The sequence below is a fragment of the Manacus candei genome, unplaced genomic scaffold, assembly GCF_025592945.1.
Source record: "Manacus candei isolate 608988 ecotype Guabito, Panama unplaced genomic scaffold, ASM2559294v1 h1tg000014l, whole genome shotgun sequence".
In the NCBI taxonomy this organism is placed as follows: Eukaryota; Metazoa; Chordata; class Aves; order Passeriformes; family Pipridae; genus Manacus; species Manacus candei.
The window spans coordinates 22422394-22443796 of record NW_026138062.1 but is presented as its reverse complement, the minus strand read 5'-3'; the positions used below and the strand labels follow the sequence as shown (position 1 = coordinate 22443796).

The window sequence follows — 21403 nt, the reverse complement described above, 5'->3', positions numbered from 1 at the left end:
TGGTGGGACAAGACTAAATTATGTAATCTACTCTGGAATGATTTCCAGAAACATGGAAAATCCTGCAGAGGAAGGAAAATATAATTAATTACAGTGCTAAGAATACATGAAGGAGACTCCAACTAATGGAGAACCAAGTCATGTCCAAAGTACTGCATAGAGGAGATGTAAAGAAGCAGCTTACTTTGCTAGCCCTGTTTCTGCACACTTGTTTGACTTTAAGTAATTACACTTCATCTAATCGTGTCTTTTTGGATAGTTGATGTGAAAATTAATTTATGGGATACCTTGCTGCCTTTGCTGAACTTTTTGTGCTGAGTATGTCCCCTCATTTTTATCTACTGATACCCAGTCTCCAAGGACCCCTGCTCTTGCCTGAATAACATGCTAACCTTGGACATCAGATACCTGTTCTTTTACCCCAAGATTCCAAATTACCTCTGGCAAAAGCTGATATCTTAAATCCTCTAAGTCCAATATAAATGATTTTCTGGACTTGGAAACATGAGGCTGCCTGCAGATTTGGCCCCAAGCTTCTTCTCCCCTGTTTTTGACCAGAACACCAGAAATACTCCAGCACCTTCTCCAGCCCCTTCATTAGCTGTCTGGGTAAAAAGGTCTCTCCAGACCTTCCCAGCAGCCCAACTGTAAAATGTCCACATCCAGAACTAGTTTGTAGTGATTTAGCAGGACTTTTGAAACACTTAGAATCTGGTGGTCCGATACTTGCCTCTCAGTGATAAGGAGACTCATGCAAGTAGGAATCTTTGAGGACATGCCTAGTTAAGAAGGAGCAGACCCTTTATGGTGGATAATTTGATATCTGGAGAGAATTTTAAAAAGATATTTAAATACTTAATAATGACAAAGTGGCTCAAAAAATTGCCCTGGGGAGCAGCTTCCCATCCTACTGCTGAAGTGTTGTTTAGAAAGAAAGGTCAGATAGCAAACTTCTGAGGACATACATACACTTAGTCAAAAATCATGTTATCTGATTCACTCAGGTCAAACAGTCATCTATGTTTTTGTCTGTCTTACTTAGATGTGAACATTTTTAGAAGCCAAAGCTATGACAAGTATTCAAAACACATCAAAGAGACTCCAAACTGTCTCAAACCTGATTTCAGAGCAGACATCAGAAATTATTATGACATTTTAATCCTTTGCTTGATTCGTGTCATATTTTTAAAACTTTTCCTGAAAGCAGAGGGGCTGGAAGCTTCACTTTAGAAGCATCTAATGCAGTCTCCAAATAGACTTCTGAATAAAAATTGAGAGCTTCAATTTTGGAGCTTAGAAGTTGAAACAAAAGAAGTGTTTCTTCAGCTGTAAGCATGGTAGCTATGACTTTGCCAGGTGTTCTGTGTTCTGTCTTTCTTGGCATTCACTGTCTAGACAGGTTTCTTTCTGAAATGTGGTTAAATCAGGTGGGAACTTCTCAGTTTGCTCTTGTTTAGCTGGAGATTTAAGGAACTGTACAATAAATCATTCTGGACTTCAAATATGTAGGTCCATGGTAAGCAGTGGCAGTAACACAGATATTTCCAGCTATTTTTGTAGCCCTTTTGTAGCTCTTTCACAGCATTATGAACCAATTTTCACCTTCCTCTCAAATATTCCCCAAGAATGAGACACTGGTTTTGGACTTATATGATTTAGATTGGATATTAGGAAGAAATTCGTCACTATGAGGTCGTGAGGCACTGGAACACATCTGCAGAGAATGTGGATGTCCCATTCCTAGAAGTGTTCAAGGCTGGGTTGGATGGGACTTTGAGCACCCTGGTCAAGTGGAAGGTGTCCCTGCCCATGGCAGGGGGGTTGGAACTAAGTGGTCTTTAAGATCCCTTCCAAACCAAACTGTTCTATGGTTCTATGCCTCAAATCACATACAACCTGTTATTGCATTCACCATAAATAAAAACCAATGTCCCTCACAAACTTTCCAGAAGGTCAGGAGCTGCACTGTCGTCTCACACAAGCCCCCAGACATATTTATGTGTCAGTGAGGCTTCACACCTTAACTTAAGCTGGTAAACTTCTTTGAGTCCTGCCGTGTGCATTCTTTCGCAATGATACCATTTCCCTTGATGAAGTGCTTTGCCAGAGGTGAGGTACTTGTCCACCTGCAAATGCAGAGGCTGAAAACCTCTTTGGTGGGGAAGAGGGGAAGAGTCTGCTGGTGGAAGACTTGGTGGTATAATTATTATTTTTTTCTGTTTTTTACAGGCAAGAGCAGCTGACAAACCCATCCTGTCTGTGCTTTTTGTATGGCATTGCAAAATTAGAAAGTTGGTTTTCAATGAACATGAAATTGCTGAAGAACAGAAACAGAAGTGCCATAAATAGTGCTGGGCTCTTTCAAGCCACAAAGAGGAGACTGTTCTGCTGGGAGACGCCAGGGCTGGGAACACGGGTTTCCTTTGTTCGTACGTCATTATTCAGCAGCTGGCGTACACTGAGCACAACTCCCAGATTTGCTTGTGCCGTTAACTCAGCACAAAGAGGAAACTGTGACTGTCTGTGAGTTGTGGCCAAGAGAGTTCTAAGTCCTTCGGCCCACCTGGCTCAGAGGGGCAATGGTCTTCTAAGGATATGTGTTGTAGGGTAAAGAACAGGTCTGCACGTAAAATTTGCTCAATTTATTTGAGAGAAATGCTTCTGTTTTGTCTCTGGAGGGATAAAGAAATCCTAGTTCTTTCCCTTAGGAGATACAGCTTAGTCTCCAATGTCCTTGTCACCACTGTCAGTGGGTTTTGCACTGGGGATGGTGGCAGTTGATGTGAGCACCCACCTGTAGGTTGCCCATGCCTCCTGCAAGCAGCATTTCAGTTCCCTGTTTGAGCTGTTTGGCTTTAAATGCAGCTGAGGAAGCAACAGGCACTTATGGGGTTAGTCCTGAACCTGGCTGAAACCTCTCCATGGATATACCTCAAGGGCAAATCATGGGAAAATTGGATGCAACTCCCCAAGGGTGTCACCTAATAAGAGCCTGAACACAAGAGACAATTGTAGAAGGCTATTATGTTTTATCTGGTGCAACTGCACGTCTTTGGGGCATTGAGATCCCATCCTACATTCCTGTCTGCTTTCTAGATGTTTGGTGTCTCGGCTTGAAACTTGAGGCTACTTTCTTCCACTAGCTGTCTATGGCTGTGCCTTGGCTTTGTGCAGCCCCTGCTCAGCTTTTGATGTTGGAAATGAGGATGGTCATTAAAACTCACTGACTTCCAAAAGAGGCCCAAATGAAACCCTAACAATGTTATTAATAAAGGATAAGGTGCTGGCTCTGAAGGCTTTTGTCTCATGCACCTCATACCAGATAATGGCACAAGAGATGCTTGTAAATGGGAACTTTATTAAACTTTATTAAAGGAGTCACAGGAGCAAGATCTGCAGCTTTCAGCCTTGTCATGGGAGAACCACTGCAATAAAGCTTAGTTTTTAAATTAAGCTAAGGAAAGCAGGTTTAAACACTGTCAGTGATTTTATTATATGGGTATGCATGGAAACATTTGCTTACCTAATGAACACATGGTGAAGTTGTTAATTGATTGTAGGTGCCTGTGAGCCTCTGTGCATTGCACTGACTAATTGCCTGCTCAGTTTTTAGCATATGAACAGGAGCAGGAATAAATGCCTTGTGGAGTCAAGCTTGAGGACAGACAACCACAAAACAAGAGGGTTAGGCACAGTTCCTCCAAGGAACAGTAGCCAAGATCTGGGGGAAAAACCTGCCAAAATCATCAGCTGAAGTAAGTAACTCAAGAGGGAGCTGGGCAGGTTTCCAGAGCTGCAGAGTATGAGGTAAAGCCATTAACGGGATTTTTGGTTTTAAGATAATGAGAGATTGGTTAGTGACTGGGATTTCATGGACTCATGAAGGTTAGGAAATACTAGAAACACGGATGTGGAAGTCTCACCTTGGGGAAGTGGGTGCAGGAGCCACTCTGTGCCCACAACCAGACTCCCTTGGCCTGGTGCCCTGCAGAAGGAGGTGGCTGGCAGAGGGTACACATTGTGTTGGTGTTCCCAGAGGCAAGGGAAGGGTGAGATCCCCCATTTGGCCTGGTACACCGGCCCACCTGACAGTCATGGGGCAATGGCTGGTGGTCTGCACCCGGAGGAGGATGGAGTTACCTCCAACACGGGGGGTCTTTTGGCTATTTTTGTCATATTCTCCATTATTCAAGTTATTTGGACAAAGGACCTTGTTCTTTTCGGGGACAAAACTCATAAAACCCAGACAGTGACCACAAGAGCACAGTGGGGTGTCTGCTTTCAGATTGTAATTTCTGAGGGTTTAATGCCATGCTTTGTCCTTGCATTTGGAGAAGCTATAGATTTTTTATTTTTTTAAAGGTTTTTCTGGCAGGATTGTGCTAAAAAGATGGAGGATTCTATAAAAATTAATTGACCACTGTGGGTCTAAGTTCAAGCAGAAATGGTCAGTGTGTGCTGGTACCCCGCTGAGAAGCCAGCAGGGCCTTGGATGATGGTGGATTAGTCATTTTGTTGAGCTTCTTATTTGTCTGTGCCCTTAGGTTTTCTCCTACTTATCTGCATGCTGGGGGGCTGGAGCTGACCCTTTCAGATCTGACCCAGAGGTCTGCCATCCTGCTGCCCTTTGAAGCCTGGTGGCTCCTGAATGATGGGAGCCAACGTATTTGCCATGCCCACCAGGGGAGGGAAGATAGCCCCTCAAAATCCTCTGGTTGCTCTCTCGTTTATTTTTTTTTAAGTGCTTGGATACAAATAGCATAAATTGACAGAGCCCGTCAGCCTCAGTGAAGAGAAATATCTTCAGATGGGTATGCAAAATGGAGCTGGGCTTTTCCTAATGCACTTTGTTACAATTAGATTGTGTAAAACCTGGCACAAGGGTTAATGTGACCATAGGATCTCTCACTTCTCCAAGCTTTTCCATAAGCAACTGATCATTGCAAATCTTTTGGCATGCTTTACAGTAATCACCAAGAGATCAAATCAGTATTAATAAAATAACTAACTTTCCAGAAAAAAAGATTAAACTACACTATCAGCTGTGTCTCCACAGACACCACAGCATCTGAACTGAAAAAATAATGTTTAAACCCCAACTACATGTGGTGGAATTAGTTAATTTTATGCCTATGTGAAAATTTTCTGTCTTTGCCTCCCTGAAGAGTTTGCTTCATCTTGGTGTTAACCAAGGATCCATGCCTGATGGATACTTGGAGCTTCAGTTACTAGAAAGGGATATTCAAGTACTCAAATATTTGTATGCACTAGACCTTGTTAAATTAAAACTGTCTTAATCTCAAGTTTGTTTCAAGAATCTTAATGCCTCTGTTGACCTAATGTAATCCTGTACCATAACACTTTAATGTTCTATGAGAAAACCCCTGCTTGTTCCATTTTTTCCCACCCTTTCCTGTTCGAGGCATGCCTGCCTTATGGGGGCTTGAGAGCGTACTGGCATATCCTCCATAGTGCGGAGAAGGCTGGCTGATTAACACCCACATGAAAATATCCCAAACAATAATGTTAAAACCAACGAATTCTTCCCACTTGCAGCGATCCTACTGCAGCAGGAGATAAGAAATGGGAAGAAATGGTGTGTGATGTGAGCTATTACCCTAAGGCAGTGGAGGACAATAATAGTGGCTACATCACTAGCTAGGTACATGGGTGGTTCAGCATGGTAGCTTGGTGAAAAGCCAGTGGCAATGAGTATTGCTGCCTGGAGGGAAGTGGAGATTCAGGACGGACACTGGTTCCCTATGGCTTGGGTCCAGATCCATCCAAAACTCTGGAGGTTAAGCAAAAATTTAAGGGCTGAGCAAATGACACTTACCTAGTTTTGGACAAAGTGTGAAACTGGAGTGATTCAAAGGCGGTTAGTTTGTTGGCTTTTTTTAAACCCACGAAGTGTTGAATTCCTGTTTAGAGAAAAAATGACTAAACTTTGACCTTCACTGCCTTGCCAGTCCAAGTTTCCCACATTCACAGAGATGCTTTTCCTAGAAGAAGGCATCCAGAGAAACAATGTGCCTTTTGTTAAGAGCAGCCAGTTGAGTTAAATAATGCTGCTTTCAGACCCCTTCATGGTAATGGGAAAAGCTCAGTGCCCTTTTGGTTTACTGTCTACCATTTTCTCAAGTTAGGCTGGGCTTTACAGGCTGTGAGCGGACAGACAGGATGCCTCAAACCCTCTGAAGGGGTGTGTTTGTTTTCTGAAGCATGTACTGAGTAGGTTTCAGCTGAAAGCCCAGGGAAATGCTGCCCTGCAAAGCGCTGGCCTGGAAAGGTGATGGCAGCTGGGGAAGAACTGTTGGGTGGGATGAGGAGACACCAAGTCTGGCGTCTGACACCTACTTAGAGCCACTCTCCACAGCACTAGAGAGGGATAAATAGAGATAGAAAAGAGCTCTTTTTAGGGTGTCTTCTCTCTCAATCTGTGCCTAGGTGAACTTATTCTTGGCCATTTGCTTTTGTTTGTCTCAACTTGGCTTTGGGTTGCTTCCTGCCTCTTTCTAGCCAGCCCTCTCTCATTTATTCCTGCTCTCATTTTTTTTAGAAAAATAACTTCTCACCTGCATTCTCTCTTCCCTCTGTATCATTTTTCGTAGTGGTGGCGAAGGGAAGGATCTTTTCACTTTTTGTTTTTACAGAGAATCTTAGCTGCTTCCTATTTCTTTACCCTGCAAATGACATTACTGAGGCACATTAATGAGGGTGCACACCAGTGCTTGAGAAGTAGGAAACTTTTGAAAACCACAGGCTGACTACAATTTGTGTAACGGATTTTATTGCAGGTGTGCTGTGTAGAGGATGCAAATAACACCTCAAAAGGCTCACGTGATAGTTCATTACAAGGGTCATGCTTAGGTGTTAATGTAACAACTTGCTGCAAATGCTCAGTGTACATTATACTGGCTTGCTTTAGCAAATTGCCTGTAAAATCTTTTAGCACAACCATCTGGATGGCCCTGAGAAAGGAATGGAGGATCTCATGTAGGGGACTTGCATGTACTGGTGACTGAGATTTAACTTGTGTTAAGTAACTGTCCATCTGCCTGTCAATCCTGAGCCACCTTAGATGAGGCACTAAAGAGAAAGGATGATTAAAAAAAAGGCTAATAGGCTTTTGAGCTGCTTTTGACCAAGCACCAGAATCTTTCAACTGCTTTATAAATCATTGAGATGCATTTATGGAAATGTTTTGCTTATATTTTGTAATTCCAAGTATTGGATTAACACCATAAGATACTAGTTTTAAATGATATTTTGGCCTTTGACGCTATCTAGCTATTCTCTAATTGAGTGATTTATCTACTCATATGCATGTGGATAAAACCTCACAGTTGATGAATAAAAAAGCAGAGAAAGGACATAAATGAAAACTTCATGTTTTCATTGCATTATAAATTTATTAATGACTTCAGAGTTATAATACCACATGCTTAAAACCTTAATAAAAGAATTCATATTTCTCTGCATCTGATGCACAGGCAGCATTAACACTGTCCCATGTTCCTCTTGCACCTGATTTGCTCTCTGGGAACCATGCCATGTTGAAAGTGCATCATGTCAGAAAATTGAGGGAATGAGGAGGACTATGGCAGCTGTATCTCTATTCTGATTTTGCACATTTTGGGCACATTATATGACTACTGAAGAAAGACACAGATTTTCAGTGTTTCCTGTTCACCTTTCATATGATGAGGAACATCAAGGACTGGGTACAGCAGAGAGCAGGGGGGACCTGCAGAGCAGTCAAATAATTCTGATCAAAAAAATATACGGTCATTTTGGTGCATCAAAATTCAGCCACATTTTCTGCTGCATCAAAATTCAGCCACATTTTCTGCTGCATCAAAATTCAGCCACACTTTCTGCTGCTCAATGCAGCACTTGCAGGCTTTTCACTACAACCAAGTTTAGGCTTTCCCAAGAGCCAAAAGCAGGAAATTAGGCTGTCAGAGTCTTGGACAGATGAAACCCCCAGCGGGGGGGAAGGAGAGGAGCAGCTGGGAGGGGTCACTGGCTCGGATGGAGGACTATGTGCTGCAAAGGCCAGCAGCAACACCTAGATGTCCCTGTATCTGCAAAATCTGTCCCTGCACTACCCCTCCCTGTACTGCTCGAGTGGGAGGAGGGGAGGAGGCAATGCTAAGGCTCCTTTGCTACCACCAAATATTTCTGGGATGGGGACAGCATATGCAGAGCAATCATAACAGGGAGGTGTGTTTCCTGCTTCTGTATATTATGTCAGGGAAGCAGCTCTGTTCCTAATCCAATGCATTTCTTTAAAAAACCCAAAGTTATTTATAATTGTCAATTTGGAAACTATAATAGGTGACCTTACAGATGTCAAACCCATTCAAGCTGAAATGCAGATGTTGGTACAGATGGCACGGAGCATGATTTAATCATGGCGACAGCAAAAATATGTGGGACACCATTCCTCATATCACTCTTCAGCATCACACACTTTCCTAACCCTGTAATGTTATTTGTGGACTTTCTCCATACCACTATCTGAATGTAACATTGTCATCCTACTCTGAGAGTCTAGCCAGAGAAGTTCATATAAAAGATTCATTTAATGATTTGAACTGAAAAGGCTCTTCCTAAGAATGCGGTTTGTATCAAGTCTAGGCATAAAAAGAACTTTTTTTCTTCATATTTGTGAGATGTATTTAGTTTATAGGTGGCCAGTGAATATTTCCACCCTCAGTAAGAGGTTCCAGGGACTTTTAAACTTTGGCTTGTGCTAGAAGGAACTTGTAAGCATTTAAAAAGAAAAAAAGCTCATGAAATTTGTGTTCAGGGAACACAGATGTTTTATTCTAGTCCCCATGCCACTGTTCAATGATGTTAACAAGCCTCAACTCATTCTGAGCACATGCCTGGGGTAGGAAAGTTTATTTTATGCCTGTTGCTGATGAGGAGCCTTGAGCACAGGAGTTGAAGGGCTGAAGCCAGTGGCTCAGCCATAATGGCTCTGATGTGGTGCTGACTGTGAAGGCTGAGATCTCTCTGAGTCTACCAACCTGAGTGAGGATGGTTTTGTGTCCCATGATCCCCACAGCAGGTCTTGGCAACTACATGGCAGCGTCTCACTCATGCTCTGTGAGCTGACTGTGCCTCCTCTGATGACCCTCTCCTGGCTTTGGACTGTGGTTTTTAATGTGAGTAATTTTATTGCTGTGGCTGTGCCTGGTAGATCTTTCCAGGCAGGCTCCTTTGTCTGCATTTTTCACCTCTGTCCTGATCATGCCTGCATTGGCACTCAAGACAAGCCAGGTCAAGAAGATGAACAGGTTGAAAATCATGAATTTGTCCTTTTTTCCCCCTCCTGCTCTCTTCCTTTATGTTTGTTTTGGAACTAGGGGAAATCTGGTGCCAGATTACACCCAGTTGGTAGGGATCCACAGCTTCAGGGAACCAGGGTCTGGGTCTAGTTTCCAGACTACCTGGATTTGCACAGCTCAGCCTGTTCAAAGCAAAACTGTGTGTGATGTCTGGGAAACTGAGGGTCAAAATCTGAGATCTTTTTTTTACATTTCCAACTATCAGTATACTTACTGCAATGAGTTTTTTCTCGACTAGGATCACACTACACATGTAGCATGGAGGACACAGAATTTTTCTGCATGCAATCATGCCAGATGTTCAGACTAAGGATGTTGTGAGTAATGCTAAGGGTATCTGTTTGATTTTTTAAAGTAGATTTTCATATGCTTATTTATCCTGTCAAAAGTTGGAGAACAGATGGTCATGAAAATGAAGTTATTCCAATTTTATAATTCTGCCCTTGTCTTCGAAAAAACCCTACCATCACCTTCATCCTGAAGAATGTTGAATCTCTTCTGCAATCTTCCCACATACACTTATTTCACGGAAAACACAGTTGACTTTAAAACATTTTATTCAATAACGATACTGTTAACATTGTCACAATTTCAACAACAAAAGTACTTCTGAGTCAGGCAATTTTTTACCTGTTTAGTTTGATGGTACAAAACCTGTCTCCAAGATGATGAAGTCCTTCAGCTGAATGGTTTGCCTTGCAAGTGTATTTTTTTCTAGGGGAATCTGTTTGCTACAAATTGTTGTAAACAATCACACATTCTTGAGTGAGCGATCACCTGCATTTTCAGCAGAGCATGGTCACATCAAACACCTACACCATGAATTGTCTTGGAAAAAATATCCCTCATAGCACAGTGCCATAGGGTGTGGGAGGCATTTTAATTCAACAGACACAGAAGGGTCTTGACTTCACTATTTCAAAACGCTCAATTGCTTTAGGTATCGATATCTATCACTCAATAACTAAAACACCCAGAGCACCAATCGAGGACCGCAACTTACCTCATGTGATGTTGGGGTACAGCTGGATACCTGTTACATTGGATAAAATGTCTTCTAACATAATGAACTGTGTAAGATGTTTCCATGTGTTGAGTGCTGCTACTACACAGCATACACAGGGAGAGGGAGAAACACTGACCTTCTTTTTCTAAAAGGCTCTCAGTAAGGACAGGAGAGTGTTTGCTCTCTCTCCCACATGCTGGCAGAAAGAATAGAAAATGGTAAAATACAAGTTGGTTTGGGTTTCTTTTGTATTTTTTTAAGGATGGGGTCAAAACAGACATGTTTGCCCCAGAAGCAGAATTATTAAGGAACTGAATAACAACTTCCATTACTTTTACAGCACACAAACTGAAGAGCTTTACTTATTATCACTAAAACAGTAGTACTTAAAGCATTAACTAAACCCTGAACCTTTTCAAATTTAGAGGTTGTGTACAATGATTATATTTTCAAAGCGGCTTTCTGGATTTGATACATGGTTAAGACATATTTTATTTCTCAGTAAATATCTTGTACATTCTCATTTTTAGAGGCATGCTATTAATAAACATAATAATGTGCAATAGCCAACATAGCACAATAGCTTGGGTTTTAAACTGTAAAAATTATTTTAATACTTGTTTTGTAGTAATTTTTAAGACATATTTTAACTGTACAGATAAGAAGACTTCTGGTATCCTTGCATCTCTTAGCCATACTCTCAACGAGGCATCAGGTCCTTCTCTTGGTTTGATTTTGCACATATAATACAGAACCTGTATCTTCTGCCCTATGTGTGTTTACTCAAATATTACATCAGTATACTTGATCAGCCATTAGATTAGTCTTAATTTTATCAGGCTAACTCTAGCACGTTATCTATCTATCCTTATCTATCAGGACAAGCTCTAGCACGACATTCACAATCACACTTGACACCTAATGTTGGTAAAGGAAAGAAGTGAAAAAAGGAAATGGACTGCTGGTGTAAAAGTCTAGGCATCCCTCCTAACCCTCCTTGCACTTCATGTGCAAGATAAAACCTATTGCTTTTATACAGTCACATGAAGCTGTTTAAGTCTGTAAATGTGGAACATGCTTTGCTCTGACTAAAGTCACATCTGCTTGGGCTTCCTGTTTTTTCTGGTGGTTTTTTGGGGTTTTTTTGTACCTCAGGTAAATAATAATCCCAGATGACTGTGTACTGTTACTAACTGGCTAGTGGGTATGAACACATTACATATAGAAACAGAATTAGATCAAAATCTGCATTATAAGAGGTAATTAAAATCACTACTGCTGATGTGGTTAATGTTATTAAAGCATTAGCAATAGGTCAGGACCTGCTCCAACCAGCAGCTCTATTCATTCACCAAAACACTGCCTTTCCATAAAAAAACTGATAAGTGCAGAAGTGCCTTAATAAACCGTGGGAAGAGATGAAAAATACCTTAACACACTTTCAGAGGGCGAGTGACAGTTTAAGAGGGAATGAGTGACACGCAGTGCTGGTGCATGCATTGCAATGAGAGCAGTCACTGCTGCTGCTGTTAGCTAGACAAAGCCATGTTACTCTTAAGCATTTCATCAATTAAAAATAAATGCATATTAGGCAGCTCTGCAAATCCCAGAGATGTAAAAGAAGAATGTTTGTTGAATTTCTGAGCATGAAAATAACACTGCAAGTCCTTGTGAGACATGGAAAAGCACAGCTGCTGCTTTGATTTCCCTGGGGTAGCAATGGGCAACAAAGTAGGTGAGAGTTGCATGGCCGGGGGAAAATTTTGCTCTGAATTTTTACAATTTAGAGAGACACTGTCAGGTCAAATATGCTATGCAATGAAGCGTTGTTAAAGGCAAATCCCAAAACCTTTCCTTCTGAACTGAAAATTTAAAAAAGAGTTCACTTGCTTCTTCTCTCTTTCTCTCAGAATCTACCAGTAACACTTCCCCTCTACTCCACTCGCATCATATCCCACCTGCAGTACTGCACCCAGCTCTGGGGACTCAGCATGGTAAGGACATGGACCTGTGGGAGTGAGTCCAGAGGAGGGACACAAAGATGCTCAGATGGCTGGAGCACCTCTCCTATGAAGAGAGGCTGAGAGAGCTGGGGTTGTTTAGCCTGGAGAAGAGAAGGCTCCGGGCAGACATTATAGCAGCCTTCCAGTGCCTAAAGGGGGCTACGAGAGAGCTGGAGAGGGACTTTTGACAAGGGCATGTAGTGAAAGGACAAGGGGGAATGGCTATCAACTAAAAGAGGGCAGGTTTAGAACTGCTTCCTCCCTCTTCCACCCACTCTCATGGCCAGGCCTGGCCCTGGATGTGGCCATATTCTATGGGCCCATAAAACATGAACTGAAAGACAACAGACATATTCCGAAACAAAGAATAAAACCAAACACTACAGAAGGGTAATTTTAAATAGCATGCCATGAAATATAATTTATAGGGATAATCAAACGAAAGGTTCAAAATTGGATTTACTGCAGAGTTTCCCTTAAATAGCACTAATTTTTTTATTATAAAGATAACTGCATGTACTTTACTGCATGTAAATCTGAGATGAGAAAGTTTATCCACTCAAGTCATCTAGAAAGCATACAGTGAGCTTGCTAATTAACTGTAATAAAATCCTTCTTTTTTTCAGGACTGCTGGCAATAAAAGCAGAAGTGCTGAAGGAATTTCCATGTCAAAGCACATTAACTAACAGCCTTATTAATATGCCAATTCTTTATTGCATTTAGTACCTCAGCATAAGTTTATGGGACCAAGGTATTTCTATTTTGAAGTGCACTTCCCCTTAGCAGTAGCATCTGTGTGTATGTGTGCATACATGCACTTGTCCCAAACAGGGATAACCTTCTCAACTGTCTCCTCCCAGTTCCCTTCTCTCCAAACAGGAATTGCATCTTCAGCCTCTTTGTTTTCACATATATAGCTATTATAACAATACTAACAAGCCTTTGAAAAATGTCTTCCATCCTCTCATCATAAAGAGTTTCAAAGCTGATCAGACTTTATAACACATCCTAAATAGAGCACATTTTTGATGCTCTGGTAAAGATTTTTGCTGCAGGACTGGTGGAGTAGAGAATGACCCTTTAAAACACCAATGGCTGTATTTAACAAGATCAAATTAATTTGCCTCCTCCCCTCCAAACATGCTGCTCATGGTGCAGTTTGAGCAACTGTAGGATTAAGAGAAATATTAGAAGAATTGCAATTCCTCCTTTAGATTTTGATAAGTACTCTTCCTGAATTTTCTCCTATTCAGCTACTCTTACATTAATATCAGCAAAGTATCAGCAAAGTATCAGCTTAATTAAATCATACATTCAATTCATCAAGTATTCCATTGTTCCCAAAGAACTACAAAATATCTCTTTTTTCATAGATAAAGAGTAATTACCATCTCATGGGGCCAACCGACTGAGTTGCAAAGTAAGTTTTGTAACTAACTTGGATGTTAAATATACTCTAACACAGACATATCTTGCTACAATAGATGTTTGCCTCTTCCTTTATAAAAAAATAACTTATTTTCTCATGCCTAAATCTCTCTTCCAGTTTCATTTTTAAAAGACCCAAGAAAAACAGACCGTGAATGAGCTTTTTGCAAAGCATTAGTAACTTTTTTGTCTCCAGACATAAAAGTCAACCCCATGTGCTGAGGCCATCCCAGGGATTCTGTACAACAGTGCAATGGGACAGCATAATCAGCCATGCAAAGGAGCCACTGCAGTAGCTCCCTCCTTGGAAACACTGGTTATTGTGTTCTTAAGACCCTTTCCCCTTACTTTTCACAGGCAGAACTGAACAAATCTATTTTTGTTTTGTTTTCCTTCTTAAAAGGCACTTTCTCTAGATCTGACAACTCTGCCTGATCAGATAATGAATGTTTACATGTGATGGTCATTGTTTCCAAACTTGCTCCATTGTTCTCAGCATCGGGGTGAAGCCCCGATGCCCCTCAAGACAAGAAAGCAACAGCAGAGGAAGGAAGGGTTTCCTGCCTGACAAGAGCAGTCCTGTTTAAATGGGAGATGGAGTTAACCACCCATTCAAACATATGCGCGCAAAACACTGAAACAGATTGCCTGGCTCTGCCTTGCATAATATTACCAAATCCCAGTGAACCGTATTTAATAAGATAGGGTGAGATGACACTGTAATGCTGGCAACATGGCATGCAGAGGAATGATCACAAACTGTCCTTTATTTGTTTGTCCCTCCGGAAAAACATTTGTTCTGTTGCCATCCTCTGCCCCGCTGCATTTCTTTGAACATGCTAAGTCAGTTGAGAGATTTTGGGTGAAAATTTACAGCCTGGCTGTCGTGTAGATTTGGGTTGCTTTGCTGATTAGAGAACAGTATGTATTTTATTAAGAAATGTGTTTATCCTCAGCTTTAGGGTTTATATCTGCAGCAGGAGTGGGTTTCTTCTTTAAATTCACACACCGTGACATCAGTGATGCTTAGGCACTCGATAACATGGTAGATGTGAAGATCTGCTGCAAAATCTGGGGGATCTCTTTGGTATCCATGGCAATAAAAGACCGACCTGCTGGTAGCGTCCTCTGCAGCCTAAGGAGCAGAATGAGAGACAAGACACAATTACCATCTCAAATTATCTTCCCTACCACAAGCCAGGGTTCCTTCAGAATGGATGTTTTCCTTTTGCATACCTTCCCAATCCACACCATTCACATTGCTGTCATAATGCAATTAAAGGTTTGGGAAAGCAGCAGTGGGAGGAAACAGTAAGAGCAGCTAAGGCACAGAGATCCTTTCAGCTAGACAAACAAGAATGTTTACAGAGATTTCTATCCAGGTCCTCTTTCTGACATGCCAAAACTCCATTTTGATCAAGGTATCAGTGATCCCACGAGGTGTCACCAAACTGGCTTGCTGGTGGCAGCTAGAGATATACACTGGAAATGAAGACACTTTAAATTGACTACCATGAACCCACAGCTCTTTCAGTTCAACAGCTCCAGTGATTCTAAATGTGCTCTTTATATTTCTTCTCTGAGATTGCAGCAGATTAGATGGAAATGTATTTTTCTCTCAATATTAATCCAACACATTTTTATTCACAGCTTAACCTCCCTTAAAAAAGTTAAGCTAGATGCATGTTACAAACTCCATCTCCCTCGCATACAGTTAGCAAGCTTGGGATTTATTTTTCACTGCTTTTCAAAGGAATTTATGCTCCACACCATTCCTCCAATACTAAGCAAAGTCTCACTTTTAAACTTAGTAGTTAAAAAAGCAGCAACAGAGAATTTCCTTCTCCTTCCCCCACAGCAGTTACAGGAAGGCTTTGTCTAATTCTGGACTTCCACGTACATAGAAATGCATTTCAGTGACAGCATTGTGTGCATTTTCCATACCCACTGAACTAGGCCATTATAAGATCTCTTACACAGCAGGACATGGTCAATGCCTTTTTTTTTCCTTTTAATTCCTAGCAAAAGTAAAAGGACTTTCTGTAATTATAATCTTTCAGAACAGATTCTCTTTTGACGCATAATGCAGCTCTGATGTACAGACATGCAGCCACAATGGTGGCTCTGCAGCTGTATCTTTCAACCCTTTACTGATTAAAATTATGTACTGAGGGCCAATTCCCTTTGGGATTTCTCTCATTCTGCTCTAGTTGAAGACTCAGAAGCAGAAAAGACACTTGATATATGTGGCTATATCAGACTTTTGCTGCATGTACTTGTCCTCAGTGGATGTGGAGCCTGGAAGGACACCTGGGACATAATTTCCTTTTTCTCCCTTGTGCCCAAACAATTTAAAGTGAAATTATGTAGTAGAACTAAACCCAGACCATTAAACTCCAGCTTCTTTTGTTTTATTGCCTTTTTGTAGGCCTACATGCATTGGAACCACACACTGGGCAATGACAAAGGCATCCTGTCTCTGTTATGATTACATAGTGATATTACATACAGGGATAGTGCACATCCTCCAGTGGTAGGATGGCTTCAGTTGCCTCCTTTGGATGCACAGAATGCTCTCAACTAGCTGGCCATAAGGGATGTCTGTGGGTCCCACAAGCCAGTCTCCTTCCTGACACAAGTCAGAAGCTATCTACTAGCTTCTTGCTAGCAGATTATTAATATTATTATTAATAATAATTATTATTAATAATATCAAAATATTAATAATAATTTTAAAAAAGGATGAAAACTTGGACGTGACCTGGCAATGTGCCCTTGCAGGCCAGACATCCAATTATAACCTGGATTTCTTCCATCAAAAGAAGCATGACCAGCAGGTCAAGGGAGGTGATTCTGCCCCTCTACTCCACTCTTGTGAGATCCCACCTGGAGTGCTGTGCTGGGGTCCTCAGCACAGGAAAGATATGGACCTGTTGGAGAGGGTCCAGAGGAGGACCACAAAAATGGTCAGAGGAGTAGAACACCTCTCCTATGAAGACGGGATGAGAGAATTGGGGCTGTTGAGCCTGGAGAGGAAAAAAGTCCTGGAAGACCTTATTGAGGCCCTTCAATAAAAACAGGGGGCTCATAAGGATGGAGTGAGACTTTTCACCAGGGCCTGTAATGATAGGATAAGGTTTAGCAGTTTTAAACTGGAAGAGGATAGATTTAGATTGGAGATATGGAAGAGATTTTTACAATGAGAGTGATGATGCGCTGGCACAGGTTACCCAGAGAAGCTGTGGATGCCCTGTCTCTGGAAGTGGTGATCTAGTAAAAGACATACCTGTTCATGGCAGGAGGATTGGAATAGATGATATTTAAAGGTCCCTTCCAACCCAAACCATTCTATGATTTTACAATACCACAATCAAAACCTTAGTGCAGGTTAGCAGGGCCAACTATACCAAACTTCACTGCAATAAAATCATAGTTTAGATTTATGACATACGAAAGCAAATGGTATTAGGCATAAAACAAACGTACTCACCTGTCTGCCTGGTCTCCCAAGGATCCTATAAATATGGCGAAAGCATTGACTTGAGTATTGGTGGTCAAGACCTGGGCAAACCTTGAAGGCTGAATACCGTATCGTTCAAGATTTGCATCACTTAAGACGATAACGAAATACTCATCAGCCTCTTCCTTGGCAATTTCACGAATGGCATGCTCTGTCCCTTCCAAGGTGTGGTCTCCACTCATGCAGAACTGAGCATGGGCGTGCATAGTCTGCGTGCACAACATAACCACATGGAAATACGTAAGATGACTTTAGGAATAAACATTCATTTCAGCTAGCACAGGAGGGAGTAAATACTCAGTTCTGCTGTATTAGGGGATGCATCAGAAATGTGGGCAGCACTCCAGGTACAACAGAAGATGCAGCTTTTTGTATATAATATATCATATCTTAAGACAGGCAGCACTTCCTAAAAACACAGTGGGTCAAACAATCAAAACCCACACATGGACCTAATTAGACTGGGCCTTAGGGAAGGTAAAATACTTCGGTCAGCTGCAGTTTGAGTAGCTACATTCCTATGTATTTAAGGAAGAATTCAGGACTTAGTTTCCTAATACCATGACCAGCTCCTGTGTGTTCGTAATTTGCACTAGACTTCCAAATCCTAGTAGTGTCACAGTTATTATAAAATATCTGACTTATAACAGTAGCAGTCAGATTTAAAAGTTATGAAACATTCTGTTTGAGCTGTTATGAAATAAATACACTGTTTTCATTGATGAAGCTGTTTCCCATGCAGAAGGAATATTAGACATTACTAAATCCAGTCCTTTTAACTGAAGTAGCTCCCAATCTTTTTAAAATAATTTTTGAAGGAAACTCAAATACACAGTTCTAACCTATCAAGCTGCCAAACAGGCAAATCCTACAATATACTCAATTTTTCTTCATCCTAGTACAGTAAAATTGTGGTGAGTACACTCACTTCGTGATTGTGATTTAACATGTTTTCAATCTAGCATTGACACATTTTTCCACTGCTACTGTGATACATAACTTCTTGAAGGTGCCAGGCTAAATTGCTGACCTGGGACCTCTCTACAGTTCAAATTAGTCACTTATGCACTAATAATATCACCACATCATTTAGGCAGAGCTACCTATATCACTACATAATGCTTGAAACGTCCCCTATCCTTTGACAGATAGTCAAAATAACACATTTATGACCACAGCAGTCCAGAAAAAGGTGTACCCAGCATCTACTATTTTGGCATTATTTGTTTTCTGAAAGGTCCTGTTTCGATTTTATGCAAATACACAGATTTTGCTTTCTTGTCTTTCTTTTATTTTACTCTCCTCATGTTTTGTGTTCCGTGACCCACCCACAATTTTATCTTTGCAGTCACAAACTCCTTAATTATCCAGCATCACTTATCAGTAGGATTTACCTTAAGAATCTCTAATCTTTGCTTATTGTTCTTGGGAACTTTGTCACTCCCAACCAATGCGATGTTGAAGCCGTCTCCTGAATGTCCAACAATATCGTACTACAAGAAAGAAACGTCATCAGTCATCTGTTAGTCACAAATAGCACTTGGGCCACAATGATATAAGACAGATCAAAGGCAATTTGCTTTCAGCAAGAAAACCCATATACTGTTCCCTGCTTCTCTTTATGAGCTGCTTAAGAAAACTAATTGCAATTTCTCACTGACATGAAAACATGGGAAAGAATTTCTAAATAATGAAATTAAAGAAAAGTTATTTATTTCCATGGTCTGTTTTCACATCATCCCACCAACTGCAGAGCAGTGCGGCGTAAGATCGAGACCTTGCCCTCTCACATTGTCCATGTATTTTTTTTAAAGCAGTAATTTTCATCCTCTTGAGTCTGACAAACAAGAAGCACATTGTTTGACAGTAGCTCCCATGTTTGATGAACCTTTTTTGTGACCTCATTCTGCTCTTAAAAAAAAGGTATTACAAGCTGCCTTTTTTGAAAATCAGCACTTCTTATTTTTGTGCATAACAGATCAAAGCCATTGCTGACAGTAAGTAGAGAAGTGCATTCCAAGAGACTCTGTATGTTTTCCAAGGAGATGGTGTGCACTTGATTCTCCTGTGAAAGATGCTGCAAAAATGACATATAGAACTGTAATAGTTCAAAAATCGTGTTGAACAAAGAATGCAATATTGGGAATGTCTCTGTTTTATGTGAGAGCTTAATTGTTGTTACATGAAAACCAAGACAAGTTGAGTTACAGCAAGGTCCTGACCTGCCCTTTGTGTTGTGGATGTGGCAGTCACTCCAGGGAGAATTCATGAGCAGGACAAAAATGGATTTAAGAGCTCTCTACACCAACCAACAGAGCACAGTGTACAGATCCTGAGCCCAGAGAGACCTGAGCTGGCAATTCCTCAGCATGAACGTGCCTGTATTTCCCCCTGACTAGCTGGCACAGACCTGTATTTAGTTGACAGGGAGCCCTTATGCAATATTTTGCCTTTCTGTTTTCTTTTTTTCGTGTACTGTTACAGATCCCTGCTGAGTTCACCATCCCTAATTCCCATATAATCATTTCGTAAAAGGCAGGTCTATTCCTCAAAGTTTTTCTGTCTTTTCTTCCCTAATAAAAGCCACTTTATTTGGTATGTCAGGTCCTAGAGAGTGGAGAAATGGCATTCTTTATAGACAAAGCTCTTTTTGTTTCCACATCACTAATTCGCTTAAAAATATATCAAAAGAAAGCTATAGCAGCTGGAACAACACTTTTAAAGGTGACACTTCCCTCTGTGAAGCAGCAAATGTGCCACATACTATAGATTATTTCACCCAAGGTGAGATCATTTTATGACAGCCTCACATAACCCAGACTTCCTCCTTCTAGAAAATTTTTATATAATCTAGTCCCCATACAATCCCATTTCTTTCTGCTTTGTTGGCTTTTCCCATTACTGTTCTCCTTTTTTCTTCCATGTCTAGTATTTACTACTCAGCCTCACACAAAGCTTCCAGTCTGGCACATGTTTTCTCTTCAAAACCTATTTCTTATCACTAGTAACCTCTCAGACTCTCTCTTTCCTGATGAATATAAAGACATGGCAAATGAAAATATACAGATTTTGAGAATAATGCTGAGGTTACATTCAGCATACTTCCTAATTAAAACAAGAATAAATCCTGTTTAATAAATCCTGAACCACACACAAGAAGTGTGTGCATGAGTGTTGTTTTAAAACCTAGAGATAATTCAAATCAGAGGAACTAAATAAAGCAGAGGTTTAATGGAGCAGAAAATATACAGAGCTCATGGTCCTTATGCAATGTCAGAAATCTCCACATGTCTTCAGGGCAGGCTCTTAATTCTAAAACCTTGCACGGCCTTTACTGAGCAGTTTTGTATTCAGCATCACTTTTAAATCAACAATTTTGCTATGTAAAGCAAAATACTGTCATTCTCCTGTGTAAAAAGGTTGAAGCCTTTGTAGAAAGCTCCTTTCTGGTTTCCTGGTTGTCTCACACTGGGTGTCCTGGTATCAGCTCTGCCATACCGAGTTTATGGGAATAGGCCAAACTTTGCCATTTGGAATATCGTTTTGGATCTTGGCATATACCAGTAACAGACCAACCTTTCATCTCAAAAAGCCTGAGCATATGTGACAGACTGTATAAGGGGAACTGCTGTAGCTCCTAGAGGAAACACTTGATGTTGACCCTACAGTTTGGCCCCCTCCACATTCTTGCATAAGGCAGAACATACAGCCTGGGTTCAGGCAAGGCGAGGTTGAAATGATCTGAGCAAAGTATCGCAAGCACGTCAAGGCGCTCACCTGGGAACATCATGGCCCGTCTGCTCCCTTCTCAGCTAGCTGCTTATTATTCTTTGTGTGTGCCCATGCATGCACTGAGTACCATGCTTATCTTTAACAGATGTTATCAGTTTCCTTGTTTCTTTGCTGACAGCTTACTATGCTAGTTGTGATTTAAAAATGTTTGGTGAGGCAGCAGGGAAGAAGAAGTGGCTGTTTGCTTCATCCTGACTGCTGCATTCTGGGTCAAGCAAGGCCTCCTGAAAAACAGAGTGAGATCCTGCCATGCTGTGGAAGAGAAGAGCTGTGGTCACCAGCCCTCACATGCTG

The 21403-nt window shown here is 41.1% G+C and overlaps 1 protein-coding gene across 1 annotated transcript in view; it reads right to left on the bottom strand.

Annotated features, from left to right (window-relative positions):
• Positions 1-9898: 9898 nt before the first annotated feature.
• The window catches only part of VWA8 (von Willebrand factor A domain containing 8), a 185190-nt gene continuing 173685 nt past the window's right edge, over positions 9899-21403 (bottom strand). Inside the window, exons 43-45 of the mRNA XM_051778665.1 lie at positions 18712-18810; positions 17288-17526; positions 9899-14932 (exon numbers count right to left, since the gene is read on the bottom strand). Of these exons, the coding sequence (XP_051634625.1) occupies positions 14824-14932; positions 17288-17526; positions 18712-18810 (447 nt within the window). The 3' untranslated portion in view covers positions 9899-14823. The remainder of the gene's footprint in view (positions 14933-17287; positions 17527-18711; positions 18811-21403) is intronic.